This window comes from Mustela putorius, unplaced genomic scaffold, assembly GCF_011764305.1.
Source record: "Mustela putorius furo isolate JIRA1106 unplaced genomic scaffold, ASM1176430v1.1 tig00000832_pilon_pilon_pilon, whole genome shotgun sequence".
Lineage (NCBI taxonomy): Eukaryota > Metazoa > Chordata > Mammalia > Carnivora > Mustelidae > Mustela > Mustela putorius.
In genome coordinates, this window is record NW_025421491.1 from 1434390 (window position 1) to 1457918 (window position 23529).

At 48.9% G+C, this 23529-nt stretch overlaps 1 protein-coding gene across 1 annotated transcript in view; it reads right to left on the minus strand.

Annotated features, from left to right (window-relative positions):
• Positions 1–23529, minus strand: part of HUNK (hormonally up-regulated Neu-associated kinase) — a 99289-nt gene that overhangs the window by 47481 nt on the left and 28279 nt on the right. The window contains exons 2-3 of the mRNA XM_004757560.2: positions 11854–12146; positions 212–267 (exon numbers count right to left, since the gene is read on the minus strand). Of these exons, the coding sequence (XP_004757617.2) occupies positions 212–267; positions 11854–12146 (349 nt within the window). The remainder of the gene's footprint in view (positions 1–211; positions 268–11853; positions 12147–23529) is intronic.

The following is a 23529-nucleotide window of genomic DNA, read 5'->3' on the forward strand; positions in this document are numbered from 1 at the left end:
CCAATTATGGTTATTATTAAAATTAATTTTACTTTCAAAACTATCATTAAACAATTGGAGGCAAAAGGAGGAGACCTAGAGTATTGTCTGGGATGAGAAACGGACCATGAATCATTTTCAAAGTCAATAATCCAGCAATATATAACAGAGAATTGACAACACAACACTTAAAGGATAATCTTGCTTAAAAAAAAAAAGAGAAAAGTCATACCAATCAGCTTGATATTATTGTCTTCATCTAGTAGCAAATTCTCTATCTTCAAGTCCCTGAAATAAACAAAACCACAGAGCATTTCAGATAAGGCATTTGAAATCGTGGAGTAACATTTTGCTTCTGAAGGCAAAGGAACTGTCTGAGAGCCATTTTGAACCAGCCCAAAAAGCCTGCTGCCAAAACTCACACGATCGACAAGTAAATATTTATAAGTATGATACAATTAATGGCTGCAGACTGAAAAAGCCAAAGGATTTCAGAAAAGGAGAGAGCCCTGAGGGCAGAACACATCCTGAGAAGTATCTGGAAGGAGTGGGAACAAAGCTGAAACTTGGAATTTAAATAAACGGGGTTGGGAGAGACTGGAAGAACATTCTGCGACAGGCACTGCCTGAAACAGGTGGGGAGGTGGGGACATACCAGTGTGGCCACGGGTTGGTGAGCTGGTGAGAGACACCAGCCGTGGGAAGGAACAGACTCGAGGAAGCATCCAAAAAAACAAATTGAAAGATGACAAAATTTATCCGTTCTTCGAACTCCATCCATGGAGCTCAAGTGTCATCTACAAATTGGCAGGCGATCATCTACTTAAGCAAGCAGACATCATGGCAGGCAGAAAAATGGACACCAAAGATGTTGGCTCCTAACGCCTGGTGCTACACCTGAGTGGATGTTACCGTTACCTACCCAAAAGGAATGAAGTTTGCAGATGGGGTGAAGATTGTTAAATAATCTGTGGGTGATTCTGACTGATCACAGACACTGGGGGACCTCGAAGAGTGGATGGGAGAAATGTATTCAGGCTCAGGCTGATCAGGCTCAGGGATCTGTGGGAGCTGAATGTAAGCTCCTAGCCAGCAGGAAACATGACAGCCTTGCTCACCACTGCACCCCAGTACCTTTGCATGTCCCAGGCATTCAGTCAATACAAATGAATCTACTTTACTGAAGAGATTGTTTAGGATTTCAGAAGAAAAAAATGTGAGCGGAAGTATATATTTGGTCATCACCACCATCTAAGTTGATTACAGTATAAGCATCTTTAAGCTGTCAACTCAGACACACCATGAGTATTAGATATATAAGAACATCTTTCTCTTACAAACACACACACACACACACACCACACACACACCATGTTCTCTTCCATGGTTTTGAAACACACAGCATTCTTAGTCCAGTTTTTCTCTTTTTCCCACTTTTGAGCAGAGGCATAGGCAAAAGAAATCCTTTTTTCCTCCTATCTCTACTGTAAGGAATAGAATAGTGTAATCATAAGGAAACCTGGCAACGGACAACACTACATCAAAGTCTTGGGACAAAAGGGAGCAGGACTTTTCATAAATAAACAGGAGAGCAGTGTCCCATATGTCATGAGGATAGTTGTTCACAGCTTGGTCCCAGCCAGGCCAGCTCTAGCCAGGAGCTAGAAATCTGGATTTTATCCCAGTTTTTAAATGTTGGCAACAAATTCACATTCACAACAGTAACAACCATGCTGCATGGGCCAGCCTTGCAGACAAGACATGGCCTGCAAACTACCAGTTTTCAACCTCAGTACGTGGGGAGGGGAAGCTGAGTCTTGAAAGGACATGAGATTGCCCAGGGAGAGAATGGGGGAGGAGGGGGGGCGTCAGGAACCCTGCTGTCACAGGAGCGAGGAAGGGAAGCACTGGGAAGCATTTCAAGACGGGAAGAAGTCAAGTGCAGAAAAAGGTGAGCTCTAAAAAGCGTCCAATGTCTTTCAAAATTGGAAATGTGGCTGGTAGCCTTAGGGCTGGACACTTGGATGAGAAGGATGGTCTGAGTTGAAACTTGCAGCTAGGGAATATGGCTATCTTCCAATCTGCATACAGCCACCCACCTGGGGAGGCGGTGGGGATGGGGGGAGAATTGGATCCTTCCACTTGGATCCAGTTGAAACAGTACACACATTATCTAAACACGATGTCAGCCTTTAAAAGGTATCATGTGGGGCGCCTGGGTGGCTCAGTGGGTTAAAGCTTCTGCCTTCGGATCAGGTCATGATCCCAGGGTCCTGGGCTTGGGAAGCCTGCTTCCGTTCCCCTTTCTCTCCCTGCCTCTCTGCCTACTTGTGATCTCTGTCAAATAAATAAATCTTTAAAAAAATAATAAAATAAAAGGTATCATGCATGTCCAAATGCAGGGTAACCCCCAATATACAATAATCTCCCCCTCGTTTTTCCAATGGGAAGACTCTGTCCCCCAGTAAAGGGTTTTTGGAAAACACAATTATGTAATTTTTTTAATGCAATGGAATTATCAAATGACTATCTACAAAGCTGCACTATTGGCTTTAAGTGCATATACCCTAATATTAACTTTAGAAATATTGTTCCCACACCCTTACAGTTCATGAAACAGTTTCACTGAAACACATCACAGCCAGGACCAGGATGACAGAGTCTTCGTGCCCTATTACCAGAGTGGCACGGTCTTAAAGTTGACTGGATGTTTGTCACAAAGCACTTTTTGAATCGCTTGCTGGTAATCTTATTGCAAGCCATTTAAATAATAAGCGCCCATTTAAAATCTCTATAAATTAACCACTCAGTGAATTGTTCTTAGAGTCGACTCCCAAACCCTCACAATGGTGAGGTCCAATCGTGAGACGTTATCATTAAAGCCCTGTAAAATGTCCTGGCCTCCCTTTCTCTCTGTTTCCTTGGGAAATTTCTAGAGCTCCCTAAGTCATAAGTGAGTCCAGGTGAATGTGGCTTTTCCAGTAGTACTTGGTTGTTGAAAATGAGGCACTTCCTCTTTTTGGAGGAGAACCAGGACACGATCTAATTCGACCTTATATTCAAGCATATACGGTAATTCCAAAAAAAAACTGCCCTCGCACACACAACAGTGGGCCAGCAATAGCCCAAACTGAGATCCTGTGAAAACTGATTATAAAGCAGCAGTGCTATTTAAATCTAAAGGAAGGCCACAGTTTGTTTCTACAGAAATTCAACCTCCTTCCCTGGAAAGAATGGAAGCCACACTAAGGTATTGAAGGAGAAGTTTGGTTCAGAACATCCACTACGGAGAAAAACAATTTAAAGAGGTGAGGCAGAGAAAGCAATTGCTGTGCATTATAAAGCGAAGCTGGATAATTCTGGAACCACAAAAGCCTAGAGAACAACCACAATGATTAGAAGAATGATATAAATGGGAGACGAAAAATAAGAAAAAAATGCAAAAAAAAAAAAAAGGCCCACTTTTGAAATCAGGAAAATGTCATAAAAGCAGGGGAGGAAGTATAAAATGTAATGATTAGGCAAAATGAAATCGGTTTTCATTTTCACCCACTGCATCCCAGAATAACCTACTTCAACCCCTGGGGCGAACGCTCAGAGCAAACATGTTCACCGGCTGTTGGCCCCTGTATCACCCTTTTGTCAATGTGTCTAGAAGATTTCAGCAATCACCAATCTAACTGCCTAAAGATTCCATGACTCGTTAAAGGCGAGCTCCATTAGTCTCTGTCCAGCAGATGAGTGAACCTAATCCATCCAAATGAAAGGAACATTCGACCGCTTTTGGCTTCATCTATTTCTACCTCCCACCTTGTCTTTCGAAAGATCTAGAAGGAGGGGGTGACTATTTTCCTTCTGACTATTAGGGGAAAAAAGCATTAAAATCATATTTTTAAAAGTACTTTTTGCCTAGTTATTAGCTCAAAGAGTCAAAAATGTGTGGACATAAATGTTCCTTACAAAGCAGCTTTATTCATAATTACCAAAACTTGGAAGCAACCAAGCTGTCCAGTGGGTAAATGGATGAACAGACTGTGGTCCACCCAGACAAAGGAAAGAAATGAGCTATCAGGTCAGGAAAAGCCAAGGAGGAAGCCCAGTGCGTGTTCCTGAGTGGAAGGCGCCAGTCTGAAAAGGCTTCACACTGTGAGATTCTAACCATGGATCCTTGGAAAAGGCAAACCTATGGAGACAGTAACAAGATCCCCGATTGCCTGGAGGAGGAGAAGGTGGAACAGATGAAGTAGGTTTTTTTTATAGGTGGTGAAATTATTCTTTAGGATACTGACATCATGCATTTGTCAAAATCCACAGAATTATACACCACAGAGAGAGCCCTAAACCACAGGCTTTAGTTACTAATGATGTATCAGCACCGGTTCATGAATTCTAACAAAAGGACTGCACTATTACAAGATATTAACAGGAAAAACAATGTGGAAGTGGGGTGGGAAAGCAAGTGCAAACTCGATGGTTTCAGCACATTTTTCTGTAACCCTAAAACTGCTCTACAAAAATAAAGTCTCTTAATTCTTTAAAAAGTACCTTTTGGGTATTTTTCCCCTTTCCCTAGGAGTTCAGTGCTAGGAACGTTATGGCCACAGTCACAAGTGCCTCACCCAGGATGTTCACGGCAGTGTTGAGGATTCTTACCCCCTGAAATTAATAATGAGTCCCATTCAGCACAGTGGGCCACTCAGACCCTCTGCCCAGCTCATTGACAATGACCAAAGGAGCCACAAAATGTTCCCAAGAGGCCACAAAACAAAGAGACACCTCTTTGAATAATAAAAGAGGGATGAATCTATTCATAAGGTTTTAGTGTTAGCTATTACAAGGTAGCTTTAAAAGAAAAGACTGGTAGGCCTCTGTTATCCAGAAATCCTCCCGTGAATCACGTGAAAAGCATGGTGCTAACGCTAGCTCCACCCCCAAGAACAAAATATTTGGCTCTCTTGAGTGTCAGATTTGACATGGGGGAAGGAAGGTTCTGGACAGCTGACTGGTTCACACTTGATGGTGGAGGCAACGCTCAATTTCACAGTAATGCTCCTCGATCATATTGATCACTTTATGGAGAGGAGAGAGAAGTAGGTCGCTCTTCCCACGGTCCGGCAGGGTGAGGAGTTTCTCCTCGTGGTAGGCAAACTGGAAATTCGGAGTAAACTTGTAACTCGGGGAAAAAAAGGGAAGGAAAGAAGAAGGCCCCACGGATGGGGGGAAATAGCTTTTTCCTTGGCCAAAGGAGCTTCAAAGAGGGGTCAAGACAAGCAAGAAAGAGGGCGGGGCGTGCCCCAATATAAGGGGGCACCAGAGGATCGGTTTACCTAGACAGTGCTGGGCGGAAGGATGCATGTATCTTGGGAATTTACTAAGGGAAGTTACCATGTGTCTTGGGAACAAAGGAGGGAGCCCAGCCCAGAAAAGGCCTCCCGGGGTACAGGCACGGACCCTCCTCTGGAAGCTGGGCCATTCTGGGAGACATGCCCAAGGGTTTCTCATCACAGCGCTCTGCAGACCCGACCGTGGGTCAGGGGTGTACCATGCTTCAGGAAGGGGGAGACTGGGGAGACTGAGAGGGCCCAGGGAGAGCCCTAATCGCCAGCCCTTTGTTCTAGTTTATTTCAAAAGAACAAGCTCCAACAGGACTAACAATTAAAGGTTCACCCACAGGCTACGAAGCACGCTCCCCTGCACCTACTCGTTCACCCACACTCTACTGGCATTTCTTAACCGATGGCAATCTCTGAGGTCTGGAGGCTAGCCACCAAGAACTCCAGTCACAGCCCTCCCAGACAGAGGGGCGTGTGTTGACCCCCGTTGCCATAACAAACACACAGGGCCCCAGTGCTCCGCGGGTGAGGGGAGGGGAAGGGCTGCTGGGCCCCTTCAGACCAGAGGCAGCCAGGAGCAGTGCCGGGGAGGTGTGGCGGGGAAGCGTGTGTGTGTGTGTGAGTTGTGTGTGGATGTGTACATGTGTGTGCATGCGTGTGTATGTGGGTGGGCTGGCATGTGTGTGTGTGCACAGGCATGTGTGTATATGGGTGGGCGTGGGTATGCACATGTGCACACGTGGGTGTGCATGTGTATGTGGATGGGCTGTGTGTGAGTGTGCATAAGTGCACGAGTGCACGTGTGCATGCGTGCATGGGTACGTGGGTGGGCGCATGAGTGTGCATGAGTGCACAAGTCCACGTGTGCATATGTGGGTGGGCGCGTGAGTGTCCATGTTTGCACGAGTGCATGTGTGCATGTGTATGTGGGTGGGCGTGTGAGTGTGCATTGTGTGCATGCATGCAAGTGTGTGTGGGTGGGCGCGTGAGTGTGCATGAGTGCACGAGTACGTGTGCATGTGGGTGGGCGCGTGACTATGCATGAGTCCGTGTGCACACGCACACTTGTGTGTGTGCACATGGGCGAGCATGTGTGTGTGTGCACACCTGAGCACACACGCAGGCACACACACTCAGAACACTGGGATGGGAGTAGAGGAAGAGGCTCTCCTGGGCTTCCCCAGGCCCCACCCAGCCCCGCAGGGAAGATCGAAGGTCGGGCCCCTGACAACCCTCCAGCCTAGATGGAGGGACCCCCGAATGGGGCCACTCGTGTGGAAGCGGAAGATGAGAGTGAAGAACCGGGCGCCAAGTGCAGCCAGGGTTCAAGGCCGCGAAAGCAGGTGGCCGTGTGGCCTAAGCTGCGGAGGAGACGGGAAGACCCAGGGCAGACGCATTGAGTGTTCTCGGGGCGAGACCCCGCAGCGGGGGACAAGGAGAGACAGGCCCTCTGACCCACTGCCCTGCGGTTCTGGGCAAGTCATTTAAATGGGAAGTGCCGACTCTGGTCTAAAAGACGGCGTCCCGACCGTGACGGCCTGGCAGGTCGTGAGCAGGAGTCCATGCGTGAATGTGTCCAAGCGTCAGGTGGCCCCTCGGAGGCCAACTGGGAGGCCGGCCAGCCGCCAGCAGGAAGAGACGAGAGGCTGAAGCAGAGGGTAGTGCACTGGGGGGGCCCAGCAGAGACTCGGGAGGGTGATTAATTGGGTGATAAGCAAACAGCATTAGGGGCCGTTAGCCCTCCAATGAAAGGTCAGGGAGCAGGAGCCCAGGGGGTGGCCAGAGCAAACACAGACAGGGTTAGGTCTAGAGGAGAGCTCTGTGCCTGTGGAGATGGATTTTAGCAATAAGCTAAGAATAAAGTATCCAAGAAAAGCACACAACTCCCCAAGGCCATCAGCATTTTGCAGGAAACAGGAGAGGTGGTGTGTTTGGTTTTTTGGGGTTTTTTTTGGGGGGGGGTTAGGTTTGTCTTCAAAAGCACTGTATTAAAAGCAAATGACTTTTTAATCACTGGTTTACTTACAATATGGGCATTTTGATACAACACAAGAATAATTTGTTAAGCATGTACCTGATTCATTTATTCAGAATGAAACCTTTTATTGAGTTCCTACAGTGCTCCAGAAATGAACTGTTTATAAAATCAAAGATCCGTTTAGTCACTAAAAAGATGCGACTCTACAGATTGTGACCTGAAAAATAAACAAACTGGTACTAAGTCCATGAGGAAACTCCCTTGAAACTCCAGGGACAGTATGGAATATTCCAGAATGACCATGGACCTGGCTACCAGAAAACTTCCATCCCCAGGGCCAACTCTGACACTAGCTGTGCTCATTCAACTTCCCCTTCGTGCCTTCAACAGAGTCTTGCTGCGTGCCTGCCGGGCTCGAGGCTGAGCTCGCTTGTGGCCTGTGCAGAAAACAGATATCAAAAAAGTCAGTCATTGTTCGAGAAAAGTGTTTGGAAAGCAAAGTGGAAATGCAGCGTGCGTCTATGACCAGGGCGGCCAAGCCCGGAGAGCCGCCTGGAGGAGGTGAGCTTAGGGCAAGGACCTGAAGGATGAGCGGGACGAGTGCGAGCCCAGGACATCGGGGAGGCTAAGCGCTCAGTTTCCCAGGCACAGAATGAACGACGTTGGCTTGGGAGCAATGAGAGCATGTGCTCGGTTCCTACCGTCTCAGTTTTGACACGATACCTGAACTGACTCTCAGTCCTCAAAACTGCCATGTGAAGTAGATAATCCATTATCCCCACTGTGGAGGGAGGCATGAAAACCCGAGTGATTTGCCCCAATGTGGCTTGTACGTGGCACAGCCAGCAGATAAGGGCGGACGGTCTAGCTTCCGAATCAACACCCCTGACCGCAGGACACCCAACTCCGCAAAGCTGCTGCGTTAGAGCTCTGTGAAGTCTCATAGTTCCGATCATATTTTTAAAACCCAAAACCTTTGATATATATCACCAGTGCCTCTGGATAGGTGCTCTCTCTCTCTCAGCAGAAGGCCCTGGGAACCCAAACAGTTCCTAATCTCCTCCGCCTTCCCCTACACCTCCCCTCTCCAAGAAAACCTAAGGGTTAAAAGTCTCAAGACCTTTCCAGTGCTTCTTGTCAGGCCCAAGAGAACAAAGAAGCGTCCCTCTCTTCCCCTGCATTTCTCTTGAGCACAGAGGGCCCTTTCCCAATACTGATGAATGAGTAAGGTCATGGCCTTAGGAGCGGCAGCCCTGACGTCCGTCCAAACACGGGCTCTCACTCCCTTTGATCATGTGTCTCTCTGTCCTGGTCCCGCGGGGCCCCACGGCTTGTCTCTTCCTGCTTAGGGAGGGCGGTATTGTGTGACCCTGTTATGTTTTGTCTGTACAGTTTGATTGGATTTTGTTATTTTGAATGAGCAGATGAATCTCAAATTAGCCTCTCGGTATAATGACACTTTTCACTGATGGATGTTAAGCATCAACGCTCCATCGACAACAGGCAAATCATCAGGTTTTGGCATCATGCTAGGTAAGCACGTTTGAGGGAAAGAGAAAAGAAAAAGCAAAAACTCTTAAACGTGGAGTATCTCAGGCAATCCTAACACGGGGTAATGAAGAAACGGGACCATACACTTCTTTTGCAAAAGGTCACCGTCGCAGCCCTCTTACAGCAAAAGTCACAAAGGTATTGGTGGGTCCAGTTTACAAACAAATTTCTCTGCCAGCTCAGGGAATCTGCTAGATAGAGCTCTGGTTTCTTTTTTCCTTTTTCCACTTAGAATATTTACATGATTTTTCGAGATCTGCTTCTTTTAAATGATCTTTTAGTAGTTCTGAGTAGATAATTAAATATTTAGATCCCATGTCACAGGAAACGAGGGCTTTGCCAAGCATTAAGCTGATGAGAACCCAAGGATACAGTATCAGCCTAATCAGGAATTGCGCATTTAGAGCACACTCTCTGACCCCGTAACTGTAACCGTAACCGTAACCAAAAGCCCTTCCAATCACCGCATATGCACAGCCACCAAAATTCATCCCGAATCTTTTGGGCTGATCAAATCTATTTGCTCTGAAATCTGCCCACCAGCGACTCCGGGCCACCCCCAAAATACTGCAGTCTCTTACTCGTTTGCAAAATCTACTTTCAAAATAATTACGAAATTCATTCCATCTCTGCAGCACAGAGGAGAGAAATTCCCACCAAGCAGAGGGGCTACGGGGGACAGCACACCAGCAGCAAGCTGGGTCCAGGATGCTAAGAGCCCGCGGTATAGAATCCGGGAAAGCCACGATATTCAGCTGAAGTCACCCATTCTCACGCGAGGTCTCCACCACCTAACCCCCAACAACGTCTGTGCGCACCGGCGCTCTTTACCGTGATTTCTAGAAAGAAACAGGAAGAACTCCTCCAAAACAACATCCAGCTTTCCAAAGCCTCCCGAACTTTAAAAGATCTGAGCCTCTGCCCTTCCAGGCTGACGGATCTCTTTCCAAGGAGCAAGGAAGAAGTAGAACGCCAGAGATCAGAGGAAGAAAACCGCCCGTCTTTGCTATCAAAACATTATTAAATTCATTCCTTTGACATTCTGGCAGTAATTGCACTGGGAGAGATTGGAATTTGTTAAAATAACTTGAAAAGGGGTGTTGAGAGTTTTCGGTGCGAGAGGCCGGGGAGTCATGCACAGCCCTCCCCGGCTTTCCCTTGTGCATCCTCGGAGGCCTGTGACGCCGGGCCCTCCTCTGGGGTCTGACAGCACGAAGCCCTTGTCACAACACCCCGAGCATCCCCCCGCCCCGGCATCCAGGTTCTGCTGTGGCCAGCAGAGCCCCTTATCCCGGCTGATCCATTCCCGAGGCTTCTGTGCCTTTGTCATCGCCATAAACAGAGCGCGAACCAGGCACACTGGCCGCTGTCATTCTCCTAATCATGGCAGAGTGGTGACAGGGCAGGCTTCACACCGGTATTGTGGGAGAGAGCCAAAAATAGTGTTATTCACTTAAAATTTCTGAATGTTCCCTTCCTTGCGGATCTCAACTCCAAGAGTTCGAATGAACTGTGATTTCACGACGACACGGGTGACTAAAAATATGTTCACAGAGAGAGTCTCTCACCTCGGGGAGGGAATGATCCACTTACAGGGTGCCTGGCCAGGGCCGGCCCCGGAGCAGCCCTGAGCCAGGGGACCTCCCCCTTCGGTGTCCCAAGGCTTCACCCAATGGGACAGAGCATCCGAGCCCGTTGAGTGGGGAAAGCCCTCTTCACCTGGAAAGCCTACAGGTTCTGTCAACGAAAGGCCTAGAGCTGCCCTCTGCACCCATCAGAATATGAGTGGTTTTCAAACCCAGAGCATGCACCATGAGAAGCTGAATTTTTAAAAATATGTGTCTGGTCTAAAAGTCAAACACAGAGCAGCCATGTGACCTAACAGGTCCTCTCCTAAAGGCAGAATTTTGCAGAAGGGAAAACACATGCTCATGCTGTAACCTGTATACGAAGGTTCAAAGCAGCATCGTTCACAGAAGCCAAAAGGTGTGAACAGCCCAAAAGTCCACCAGCTGATGAACAGATACACAAACGGAGTCTCTCCGTACAATGGACTAGTATGCAGCCATAAAAAGGAGTGATAATCAATGAAACAGGACCCTTAATTTTTCTCAACAGCCCAGAGTGATTACTGATCCTAACTTCAAGAACGAAGAACTACGCACTTATTGGTGAAGTCCACGTTTCCTTGGGAGGAAAAGATGGCCACTTTAAAAAAAAAATTTTTTTTCTCACTTCCTTTTAATACAGAACTAAAAATGGCAACATTGCCAAAAATGCTATTTCCTTTCCCTTCTCCTTGTGGAGCTTCTCCTCAGGAGGGAGCAGATCATTTCAAGAAAAAGTTTGATTTTCGTAAGCATTCGCAAGGTGGGTCTGGCTTATGGGAAAACCCCTCCCTTGCAAGTGCAAGGTCACAATTTACATGCTGATTCAGTTCAGCTGAATAACACATCTATGGAGTGACTACCACAGGTAAAGCAAATATAATGAAAGCATCATCCTTAGCACGAGCCGAAAAACCATCTCATGCCACCGTAACACTGATTCTTCTTTCAGACTCCCAACCAACTGGACTCATTACTATTTGCAAGTCAGAAGAGCAGCCAACACTCAACGTGGCTGTTACTATGTACCAAGCCCACTTCCAAGTACTTCTCATATATTCACTCATAGCCTTCTCTGTTAACCCTTACACCAGCCACAAGTGTAAGTATCATTATTATTCCCATTTTACAGAAGAAGAGACTGAGGTTCAGAGTGGCTAAGTAACTTGCCCAGCGTCACACAACTGTGAAAGTGTAGAGCCAGGATGCAAACCCAGGTTCTCTGGCTCCTGATGTCACTCTCCTAACCCCATGATGGCATTAACCCAGCCCACAGAATAATTCCACGACACATGCACAAGAATGGTAAAGCCCCCTGCAACCATCAGCCTTGTGCAGAGCATGCGGAAGCGCTGTCCAGCCGTTCAGCACAGAGTCTCCATTGCGAGGAGGGGAGGGCCCTCACCTGTGCACCACCCCAGCCCGGTGCAAGTGCTCCACAGCGGAGATGAGCTGTCTGATGTATCTGCGGGCTTCAGATTCCTCCAGACGCTTCTTCTCATAGATCTTGTGCATCAGGTTGCCCCCAGGACACAGCTCCATGACCAGGTAATAGCTATTCTCCGTCTCCAAGATATCAAGGAGTTGGGTGATGTTGGGATGACGGATCATCTGCTGAATCTGCCCTTCTCGCCGAAGGTTCTTGGTGACGTAAGTGTCCTTTTTGGCTCTCTTCTTGTCAATGACCTTTATGGCCACCTGAGGAGACACCGAGAACACAGCCATTGTCAGGCCCTGCAACCAGAGCTTGTTCCCCGTGCCATTCCAAAGAACCCCAGGGAGATACATAGCTACTCCTCTGTCCCAGGAGAAAAGCCTGATTTAAAATGGCATCAAGGGGGGGACACCTGGGTGGCTCAGCGGGTTAAAGCCTCTGCCTTCGGCTCGGGTCATGATCGCAGGGTCCTGGGATCGAGCCCCGCATTGGGCTCTCTGCTTGGCAGGGAGCCTGCTTCCTCCTCTCTCTCTGCCTGCCTCTCTGCCTACTTGTGATCTCTGTCAAATAAATAAAATCTTTTAAAAATAAATAAATAAAGTGGCATCAAGGGGATGGGGGCGCCTGGGTGGCTAATTCGTTACGCATCTGCCTTTGGCTCAGGTCATGATCCCAGGGTCCTGGGATCGAGCCCCGCATCGGGCTCACTGCTCAGCAGGGAGCCTGCTTCCCCCTCTGCCTGCTGATCTGCCTACTTGTGATTTCTCTCTGTTAAATAAATTAAATATCTTAAAAAATAATAATAATTAAGTCTTGGGGGCGCCTGGGTGTCTCAGTTGGTTAAACATCTGCCTTTGGCTCAGGTCATGATCTCAGGACCCCGTGATCGAGTCCCGCATCAGGCTCCCTGCTCAGCGGGGAGTCTGCTTCTCCCTCTGCCCCTCCCCCGGCTCATGCTCTCACATTCTCTCTCACTCACTATCTTTCAAATAAATAGGGAAAATCTTTAAAAATAATGAAATAATAATTAAATCTGGCCAACATTCACCTGAACTATGACAGCAATGTCCTACCTCATTTCCCTGGTGCTTGTCTTGACTCCCCTTGAAGTCACTCTATGCTCTGCCCTAAAATCATTGGGTCTGGAACTCTGATTTCTTGTGTAAATCTCTTTGGGACTTATCACTGCCTACAGGGCAAGGTCCACACTCCCTGGCCCAGCCTTCAAGCTCTACCACCTGGGCCAACCCCGGCTGCGCTGGGTGGCCAGTCTCCTCTTTCTCCCAAACACACACCGGGTTACCCTCCAAGTCTGTGCTCACGCCACACACCCCCCACCCATCTGAACACTCCAGTCCTCGAGCCATTAACTCCAGTCCCACCTCCCTCCCAGAGGGTGCTTTCACTCCTTTTCCCTCGGGCCCACCACAGCCATCAGCTGGGATCCCCCTGAAAGCGCCCATCCCTTGAAGCAGGGACCACGCTCCTCCTCTCCATCACACACACTCTGCATAAACAGTAAGGGACCAACAGGTTACTACCTGAGCAAATCCTAAATATCTTAATTTATTATCTCTTCTGGAGAGCAGAGTCTCACTTATTGTTTTTTTTTTTAAGTTTGTAATTGACATGCAACAGCACAGCAGTTTTGGCTGTACGACATCCTGATTTGAGACGTCCTGATTTGAGATGGTGTTGAGCCTACAAATGGATTACCACGATAAATTTGGTGAACATTCATCACTACACATAGTTACAACTTCCGTGCTTCTGTGATATGAATGTTTCTGTCCTATCTCAGCAGCTTTCAGATACACAAGACGGTATCATCATGCCGTGTGTTATAACCCTAGGACTTACTTCTAACTGGAAGTTTGTGCCTTCTGAACCCCTTCATCCACTTTAATGGGGGATCTTCAGATCCTTAATCCAAAGATATGATGAAGAGAGAACAATCAGCCAACGCACCACACAAGCTGGGGGTGTGCTGTACTCCAAGTCAGCCTGGGGCTGAGGTTGTCCCCCCAGAGCGGGTGAAGCTACACTCTGGCTGTGGTTTGGTCCCAACGAGGTCAGGAAGTGCTAGACTAAAAGCTTTATAAACTATACTCATTTGTGACCCCCCAAAAAGAAAAAAATATAGAGATACACATACACACACATGCAAACACATGCCTAGACACCAACGGACATCCACACCCACACACACACTCCTATGTGTGCGCACGTGAGTCCCCGCGTGTACGTATCCATGGTCTCCTGCGGGGGAGAAAGGGATGCTGAGAAGTACAATGAGAGTCTCTCTCTGCTCAAGTCTGTGTGGCAATGTTTTAAAAATTACACCCTCTGGCAATGAAATTCTTCAAAGTCCTATGAACAGACAATAGTCTGAAAGCCAGGTGGTAATACGATCTGCCCTTTTCAACAGAGCACGCAATAATTATGAGGATAATTTATTTAGCTCTTCAATCTCCTGTCATAGGTTACGTAAGGGCCACCCAAAGACTTTGGGTCCTACTCCCTGGAATGTGTGAATGTGGCCTTATTCAGAAAAGACGAAGGATTTTGAGATGAGATTAATCGGGACTCTCTGAGTGGGACCTAAATGTCAGCTCAAGCGTCTTTATGAAATAGAGGGGCTGGGGGGTGGCGCCTAGATTTGGCACAAATACCCAGAGGAGCAAGATGTGGGAAGGCGGAGAGACACCGTGAAAGCCCACAAGCCAGGGTGCGCCTCCACGTCAGAGCCATCGGAGGGAGCACAACCATGGCAACACCTTGATTTTGGTCCAATGACATTGACTTTGAACTTCTGGCCTCCAGAACGGAAGAGAATACATTTCCGTTACTTTAAGCCACCGCGTGTGCGGAGCTCTGTCTCCCCAGCTCTGGGAAACTAGTGTACCAGATGTGCCCCCTGTCACTGGGTACCTTCATTCCCACCTTCTGCTGGCTCTGAGAGCCCCCTGGTGAAGACCTCCAGCCCCCAGGTCACCGCACGAATCCCCCCTCTCCATTTTCCACACACCACCCCGTCCCCAGGCTTTTTAATTCACCCGCGACACTCATCCCCTCTGCCTTGATAATACTGAAAATGGAATGCCGTTCTTGATTACAGCTTTCCGTTGTCATCTGTAACAACCGAAGTGGGAAACACTAAGCGGGGAAATTAAGGGAAAGGCAGTCAATGATCAGCAAAGGGAGGGATCTAATGGAGTTTGACAGTAATCAGAGATCTGCAGGCAGAGTAGATCTAACACTGATTCTACCCGGTGGAAGCCTGGCATGCTGATGGGTCTGAAAAGAGAAACTGCTTGAGTCAGGAGAGTTTTAAAAAAGTAAAAATTAAGTGGGTACAGACTCGCTGAAGACCAATGCCAAGGACCCAAATGGAAGCAGTAGTTCGGGGAGGGCAGGACGGGGTTGTGGAGGGAGTGCAGAAGCCTGGACGGCATCCAGAGCACATCAAGAGAAAAAGTCTTGCTGTGGAAGGTGAAATCAAGGGTACCAGATCTTCACCAGAGTCAAGTTGCAGAGTCTCCCGAAATCTCACAAAGGAATCTGTTTCCAAAGATTGCCCCCATGCTTCCAAGATGAGTCTCGAGTCTTGTGCGGGGGTGAGGGGGGTGATGAGCAGAGAGAGAATAACACGGCTCCAGCGGACTCCGGCTGAAACGTGTTATTCACCAACTTTTCTCATTGAAGTAAGAAACTGCATTTCTCACAACCTGGCAACTCCTAGCATCCTCCCCACCCCACCCTCCTCCCACCAAAAAAGGAGGAAGAAGGAAGAAGGAAGAAGGAAAAAGGAAGAAGAAGAAGAAAGGCCAACCAATGATGGATAAGATCAGCAAATTTAAATAGCTAAGCTCCTAAGAAATGAAAGGAAATCCCCCCAAGGCCAAAATGATGAGTACATCTACAAGAACTGGGTGCCTACGGGGTGGGGAATAGAAGATACAGGAGAGGGGCGCCCGGGTGGCTTGTGGCTTGGTGGGCTCAACGTCCCACTCTTGGTTTGGGCTCAGGTCCTGAACTCAGGCTTGTGAGATGGGGATGGAGTCCCGAGTCAGGTCCGCTCCCGGCAGAGTCTGCTTAACATTCTCCCTCCGGCTCCCTCTGCCCCTCCCGCTGTGTCCTCTCTCTCTCTCTCTCTCGTTCTCACTCGCTCTCTCTCTCTCTCTGAGATACGTAAATAAATGTTTGGAGGTGGGGAGATGCAGGCGAGAAGCGGGTAACTGCAGGCGAGAAGAACTCGAGGATGCAAAGGAAGAGGTGGAGGAGTCGCCCGGGCATGGAGGGGGAGGAGCAACGCGGGGAAAGGGGAGGAGCTATGCAGGGAAAGGGGAGGAGCAATATGGGGAAAGGGGAGGAGCAATGCGGGGAAAGGGGAGGAGCAATGTGGGGGAGGGGGAGGAGCAACGCGGGAAAAGGGGAGGAGCTCAAGCGCCTGGATCCCAATCCATCAGGAGAAAGATGATTTGCAGAGAGGAATTCGTGCTTAACGGCCTGTATTAGGAGAAAAAATTCCAACACTGAATGAAGGAAACACAAAATGACCCTGTCATGACACACAGTCGTTCCTAAGATAATGGGGACAAAGCACGTAGTACGATGTCAGGCACATGGGAAGCGCTCCTTAAATTGATGCTCTTACTCTCATTACCATGTTCCTTTCACTGAAGCAGCCTACAGAGAGGGTGAAAAAGCACTCCGGCTTAGCTCAGCTTAGATTTTTTTTTTTTTAAATGTGCGTTTCCGTCCCCAGCCGATTAAAAAAGACACCTGGCCCGCGTGTCGGTGTCCTGAACTCTCTGGAATGGGGTTGCTTTTAAATCCCAAGGCAGTGGTTTAAGAGCAGCCTAGTCTCTCATCTTCTTTAAATATTGACTTTGTTGAGACCGTCTACATAGGATCAGAGTTAACGGGATTTAAAATTCATCCCTTCATGCTCCATCCCCTTCCGCTGCCTTTAAAATTCATTCCTCTCAAGTGCATCAAGAATCGTCAAGAATCGTAGATGTGGCTCATCTCTGAAAGGAAAAGCCAGATGCAAAATGGAGCTTCCAGAGGACTAAGAAAAAAGAATGCTGACCTAAGACCTACTTCTTACCATCCCCAAAACCCACAGGGATGTTTTACCCTTCCTACAATGTGTGCCGTGGTTTCGAAAGTTTAGGTCTTTCCTTAATGTAAGCGCTTTCATGCCATGTTTTAAATAATCAGAAGGTATAGGGAGGAAGAGGCCACGACCAACAGAATTTTATTACATGGAAATTAGCCGAAAAAGGAGCTTTCCTCCAGAATGTTTTGGTTTCTTTCTTTCTTTTTTCCTTCTCTTTTTTTTTTTTCTTTCTTAAGATCTACTTATTTATTTATTTGAGACACAGAGAGAGCACACAGGCACGTGAGTGGGGGAGAGGCAGAGGGAGAGAGAGAATCCTCATGCAGACTGCCCGCTGAGTGAGGAGGCTGACGTGGGGCTTGACCCCAGGACTCCCGAGATCATGACCTGAGCCAAAATCAGGAGTTGGGCGCTTAACGGACTGAGTCACCCAGGCGCCCACAGAATGCTTTGGTTTCTTAATGAATAATGTACGTGAAACTCAAATGACTCTTTTCTCCTTCAGCAAACATTTATTAAGCACCTAAAATAACACTTGACACTGTTCCAAATGCCAAGTGTATACTACGGAAGAGACCTAGATCTCCAGACCCTCTCGTGGAGAGAACTCAGATCCTTTGTCATGGTTCAAGATTATCATCTGTTCTGGACTGAAGGCGGTCCTCCTGCTACAAAATGTGTGTATGGAAGCCAAACTCCCCAGGTGACTGTACTTGGAGAAAAGAGCCTTTAGGAGACATATATGATTAAAGGCGAGGATAAGGGTGGGCCTTAATCTGGTAGGACTGGTGTTCATATGAGAAGAGGAAGAGATACCACCGATTTCTCTCTCTCTCTCTCTCTGCACATGCATAGCGGGAAGGTCATAGGAGAACGCAGCAAGAGGACAGCCATCTACAAACAAGAAAGGAGGCCTCACCAGAAATCAACCCTACTGGACATCTAGCCTCCAGAGCTATAAGAAAATAAGTGTCTGTTGCTTACCTTCAGTGTGTGGCCTGTAGTCATGGCCACCCAAGCGAACCAAGAGATCATCCAAGCATCAGAGAATTCTATGGGATTCCCTTATCTTGCAGAAGAATGAAAACCTAAGTTAAGAGCCAAGAACTCATGTCCCTTCACCAAAGGCTGGAGCCAGACCTGTTTCTTTCCTGCTTTCTACCCTCCAGCAGGTGACGGGGAGGCACAGCACATCAGCTGGGCCTGCGGACTCCGAGGCCCCGGGGCCTTGATACCAGGGCCTGTCTCTGCCACTTGTTAGCCTGGACCTCTCTAAGCCTTAGCTTCCTTACTTTAAAAAAAATAATAAAAATTTAAAATGCAGGGAAGGATAATAGTGTGTACCTCATAGGGATGCCGGAGAGAGAAACCAGGCCACCCAGGAAGAGTGCTCGGCATCCAGAACATTCACGGAAGCCCTTAATAAGTGTTCACTGCCGGGAGCCGCGTGTTTGTGCAAGAGGAGTGGACACAGAGCCAGGAAGGCCCTCCCCCAGGCTCCCACCCCCACCGCTCCCTGTTGACCTCACAGGCGGGTCTGGGGCCCTCAGAGCCCCCCAGTCAGGAGGTGAGAGCCGTCTCAAGCGTCCGCCCCAGGCCTCCTCCCTCCTTCCATGATGATGGGCTCATGTGCCGCCCGCCGGGCTCTACCCCGGGCTCCCCCACTTTGTGACCCGTATGTTGGTGAGACCCAACACCCATGTCATGTTCACACCTCTTTTCTGAGCTCTGTCTCCACCAACCCCTCTGGGCTGCCTCCCCAGTCCTGCCCCCCAAGCCCGGCCTGGAATTCGCCCCCAAAGGGCGGCCCTTCCCTGGCCGGGCCCCACTCCCTCCTGACCTCAGAGGACAGTTTACTTCTCCAGCCTGGACTGCCTCAGGTCACAGACACCTCCCCAGCTCTCACGCCCACCACACATGGTAACAGCTTGGGACACCTCACTGAGATCCCTAGGGTCTATAAACTGCCTCTCTTTTGGGTCCCCCAGCTTCTAGCTCAGTGCTTGGCTCTTGGAGAGCTACTGGGGGAGAGAATGGAAGGAAGGGGGAGAAGGAAGGAACAAAAGGAGGACAGAGGGTCCCCTCAGTCGGCCACAGGTGGTCAGTACGGTGGCTTCCTGGGCACCCCTGCCTGCTCCTGCCGTGGGTAGGTCTAACGGCTCCAGCCCTCCTCATCCTCTGCTACAAGACAGGCAGACCAAAATCCTTCCCTTTGACTGTGGAAATGCCACCTGTGGATGTGTTTCAGCTTGTGCGGGATTACGAAGCAGAGACACAGACGTGTCCTCTTCGAGAAACGTCACCTTCCAGGAGAGGCTTCCCAGACCCGTCTGATTCCAGCTGTGCCCATGCCCTGTGCCCCCACCATGGATGCACCCACCATCCCTCACTCTGCCCTGTGCTTTTACTGGGCTCTATCATGCTGTCCCTACTTCTCAGCACAACATTCGCCCACCTCCACACCCCCTTCGCAGACTCTGGGCCAGACCCCTCTCCGCTTTTTTCAAGCCTCATCCTTTTTCTAGAACCCTCTTCTTCTTAGAACCCCCTTCTTGGCACTAGCCCCACTGTCACCTCAAACAGTGGCCTGCCCTTGTGTGCCCAGTGCCTGGCACAGTGTCGGGAACAGAGGAGCTCAGGAAACAGGTACGAGAGCAAAGGTATGTGCAAACTAAGGATAGAGGGAGACAAGGAGCAAAGACGGATGCCTACAGCCACCCCCTGTGTGCCCTGGGGACGCCGCTTCAGGCTCAACAGAAGGCACACAACTTAGACTAAATGTTAGCAGAAGCAGATCAGAGGACACTGCGCAAAGGGTATCCCTGGCGGCCCTCTCTGGGCAAGTCAGAGAGAGAAAGAAATTTAGGATCACTGTCAAGCTAAAGGCGGTGGGCTGATGTCTCCTGCTCCCCATGCATGGACTGAAACCATCCCGCCAGCCTCCCCCATAAAGCCGTTTCATGCTTCCCAAGCGTCTGGCTGAGTATAGGAGAAATCACTAGGGAGAGAGGCGCCGTGACCAGAGTTAAAGGGTGCGTCTGAGACCCCTGGCATTCCAGAGCAGAAGATCTGTCACTCTTCACCAGCCACTCCCTGGGGTCACCTAAGTCCCTCTCAACGCCACAGCTAATTATGGACTGGGCCTGGGCTGGGGAGCCTTTCTCCTTCCCAAACTGGTCTGACTCACCTGTCACCTTCTCGAGAGCAACTAATGGGGGGGGGGGGCGGTGGCGGACAGGAAAGTTCTCTAAAAGCAAGGACCAACCCCCATTTCTCCTGGAGGAAGAGCCAAGTGCTGACGATGCCCGCAGCTCCCCACAGGCTGCCAGCTCACTCCCTGACCCCATTACCCTCTGGTGCCCCCTCCCATTCCCGCCACTCACCCACTGCTTCCTTACCGTTCCTCGGATGTGACAGGAGTATCCCCCTACTGACAGCTATAACCACCAAGCCCTTAATACAATCCCCTTACTCCTGCCTGCTCCCCCCGCTTAGCACTGGTTACTTCTTAAATCCTATACCGCCCGCTGATTGAATGTGGGATCAACCTGACCCTCAATGCCCCAGAGGGGAAGGCACAGTCCTCCATTCTTCACTGACACGTTCTCACCATCCAGAAGGGTCTCTGACATACAGACAGCACTCCAGTATTCTTGAAGGAAGGAAGAAATGAGTACAGTGTGGTTGGAAGAAAAAGACACTAGTAACTACATCAGAATCTGTTATAGACTGAATTGTGTCTCCCCACCCAATTCACCTGTAAAAGACCTAACCCCTCCTGTGATTATTTGGTGACAGGGTCTTTAAAGAGGAAATTATAAGTAAACGAGGAAATGGGGAGGGGGTCCCCTCATCCAAGAGGACAGGGAGCCTTCTAAGGAGCGGAAGAGACACCAGGGGTTCACAGCGCAGAGAAAAGAAGGCAGCCGTGTGCGAGGCAAGCACAGGGGTCTCAGGAGAAACCGAACCTGCCAACACCTTGACCTTGGACTTCCAGCCTCCAGAGCTGTAAGAAAATAAATGTCTGTGGTTTGAGCCACCCGTGAGAGCAGTTCTAGCAACCTAACACAGAACGTTTACAAAAGTTATTAGCAGTAATTGAACGGCTTACTCTGTATCGCATTCTAACAATGAAGTCTGGATGAACAACGCTGGACCAAATGAATTGGGCAAGGGGGTGAGCTGGAGGGACTGTCCCTAAAGCCGGGAAGAAAATGACAAGGGCCCAAGGGCTCTGAGGCTCCAGCCCGGGCTGATGCGCAAGGGCTGAAAACTGGAGCGATTAGCATGACCCAGTGGGGAACTCTGAAAATAAGCAGGTTTCACGCCTTCTTCCCAAGAAATGGTATGTGTAAACGCATCCAAGTGGAACGGGGGCCTGTGTGCAGGATACTCATTTCGCAGAAAGCAGAAAATATCCTTTGCTGGCTTTGTAATTAATTTCAAGGTTGCTCCGATTCACAGAGAGACGATGCTCGACAGCAAACACACATCGCTGTCTATTACAGGGGTCCATTAATTGCTGCTAGGGACGCAGCCGAGCGCGACAGCTTCTGACCCCTGGTTCCCCGCCGGCCGCCCTCCCGCTGCTGCACACTAAAATCTGTCTTCTTGTAAATGAGGGGGAAAAGTTTCCTTCCCCAGTTTAAACAACAGAGCTCAATGGGACATGATTTGGCAACAGTAACAGAACCCTGCTCCAGGTAAAGGCAAAGAGCTCAACTCCAGTGGATGGGCGGGGGGGGGGGGGGGGGGGTTGCAGCTCGCAAGGCACGCCCACCCAGTAGACTTCTGAAACCAAGGTGCTGGGATTCTCTGTGCTGGGCTCCAGCTTCCGCTCAGAAAGCAAATCACATCCCAACGCCCTAGAACTAGCTTGCTGGTGGGAAACCAGAAATTGATTCCTGCAAGGAAGGAAAAATGCAAACTAGAGAATTTTCAGATGGCAAGGTACACTGGTGGGGCCCTGTACCAAGGGCAGTAGCTACACAAGCTGGAATTCTTAGCCAAAACCCCTTTATGAAGACAGAATATGCCCACCGCTTGGTCATCAAAATCCACAGAAAAGTAACCCCAAACTCCAGTGCCCAGAGTTCTCCACAACTCAGGAATCTCCAGGGGAGAGGAAGTTCGGATTAAAACAGGTAATGCTAAAATCGTTTCTCTTTGGCTTTGGAAAAGAGTCAAAAGGCCCAGCTTGGCAACAGAAAACAAGTTTTTTTACACCGAAGAGAGTTAATCTGGGTATTCCCCACCAGGCTTGGCTCCCGAAGTGCCAAATACATTGAATCCATAAATACCTAGGTTAAAAAACTGAATACCCAGTTTTCTCCAATGTGCTCTAACTCCGATCCCCCAGCAACCCCTTCCTGCTCCATATTCCTTCCAGTTTGGCCCGGGTCTTAATTACCCAGAATGTCACTTGGTGACAATGGAGAGGAAGCCGCAAGTGACGTCATCTGAAAGCAAAGAGATGGTTGAATCCACAACAAAGTGGGCTGGTTAGGCAGGACCGCCCCAGCCACCCATCACTACCAATGCGCTGAGAAGAGCAACGTCCCCACTGCCCATGTGGACGGCCTGCACCCCACCCCACTATAGCCAGCCTCACCAAAAATCCCAACTGTCCCTGTTCTCTGTGCTCCTGTCCTGGAGGCCATCTCATCTCCAGTCGTTGCCGGAGCCATTGACTCTCCCTTCTCCCCTCCTGGCAACCAGTCATCGAGTCTCCTCCAACAGCTTCTTCCTTCTAAGGACTTCCCTGCCCTCTGTCAGGTCTCCCTCCTCCTCCAAACTGAAGCATTAGAGTCCTCCTTCTAAGGATGGTTAAGATCGTCCTTTAAAATAAACCTGATTCCTTAATGAGAAATTTATTTATTTTCTTTTTTTTTTAAGATTTTATTTATTTATTTGACAGAGAGACACAGCGAGAGAGGAACACAGGTGGGGTAGTATGAGAGGAAGAAGCGGGCTTCCTGCTGATCAGGGAGCCCGACATGGGGCTCGATCCCAGGACCCGGGGATCATGACCTGAGCCGAAGGCAGATGCTTAACAACTGAGCCACCCAGGCGCCCCCTTAATGAGAAATTGAAAAAATCCTTTTCGATCTGGCACCAGCCCCCTAACCTTCTCCTCTGCTTTTTTTTTCCTCCCTTAACATTTTATTCTGACTAGCTTCCATCCTATCAACTTTCACTGACCCAGCTGTTTTTGGTCAAATATTTTCACGTAAGAGTCACAGGGAGACTTACAGTCCTTAGGGTCTTGGTTATTCTTTTTTATTATTTCTTTTGCTAAGACGCCTGCCATAAAATAAACCATTACTAAGTATGTTCATAACGGTTGTGCGACCATCACCATCTTCCATCTCCAGAACACGGTTCACCTTGCAAACCTGAAGCTCTGTCAATCTCTTCAACAAATGGTGTTGGGAGAACTGGACAGCTATATACAAAAGAAAATGAAACCGGACCACTTTCCTACAGTGTACACAAAAATAAACTCAGAATGGATTAAGGAC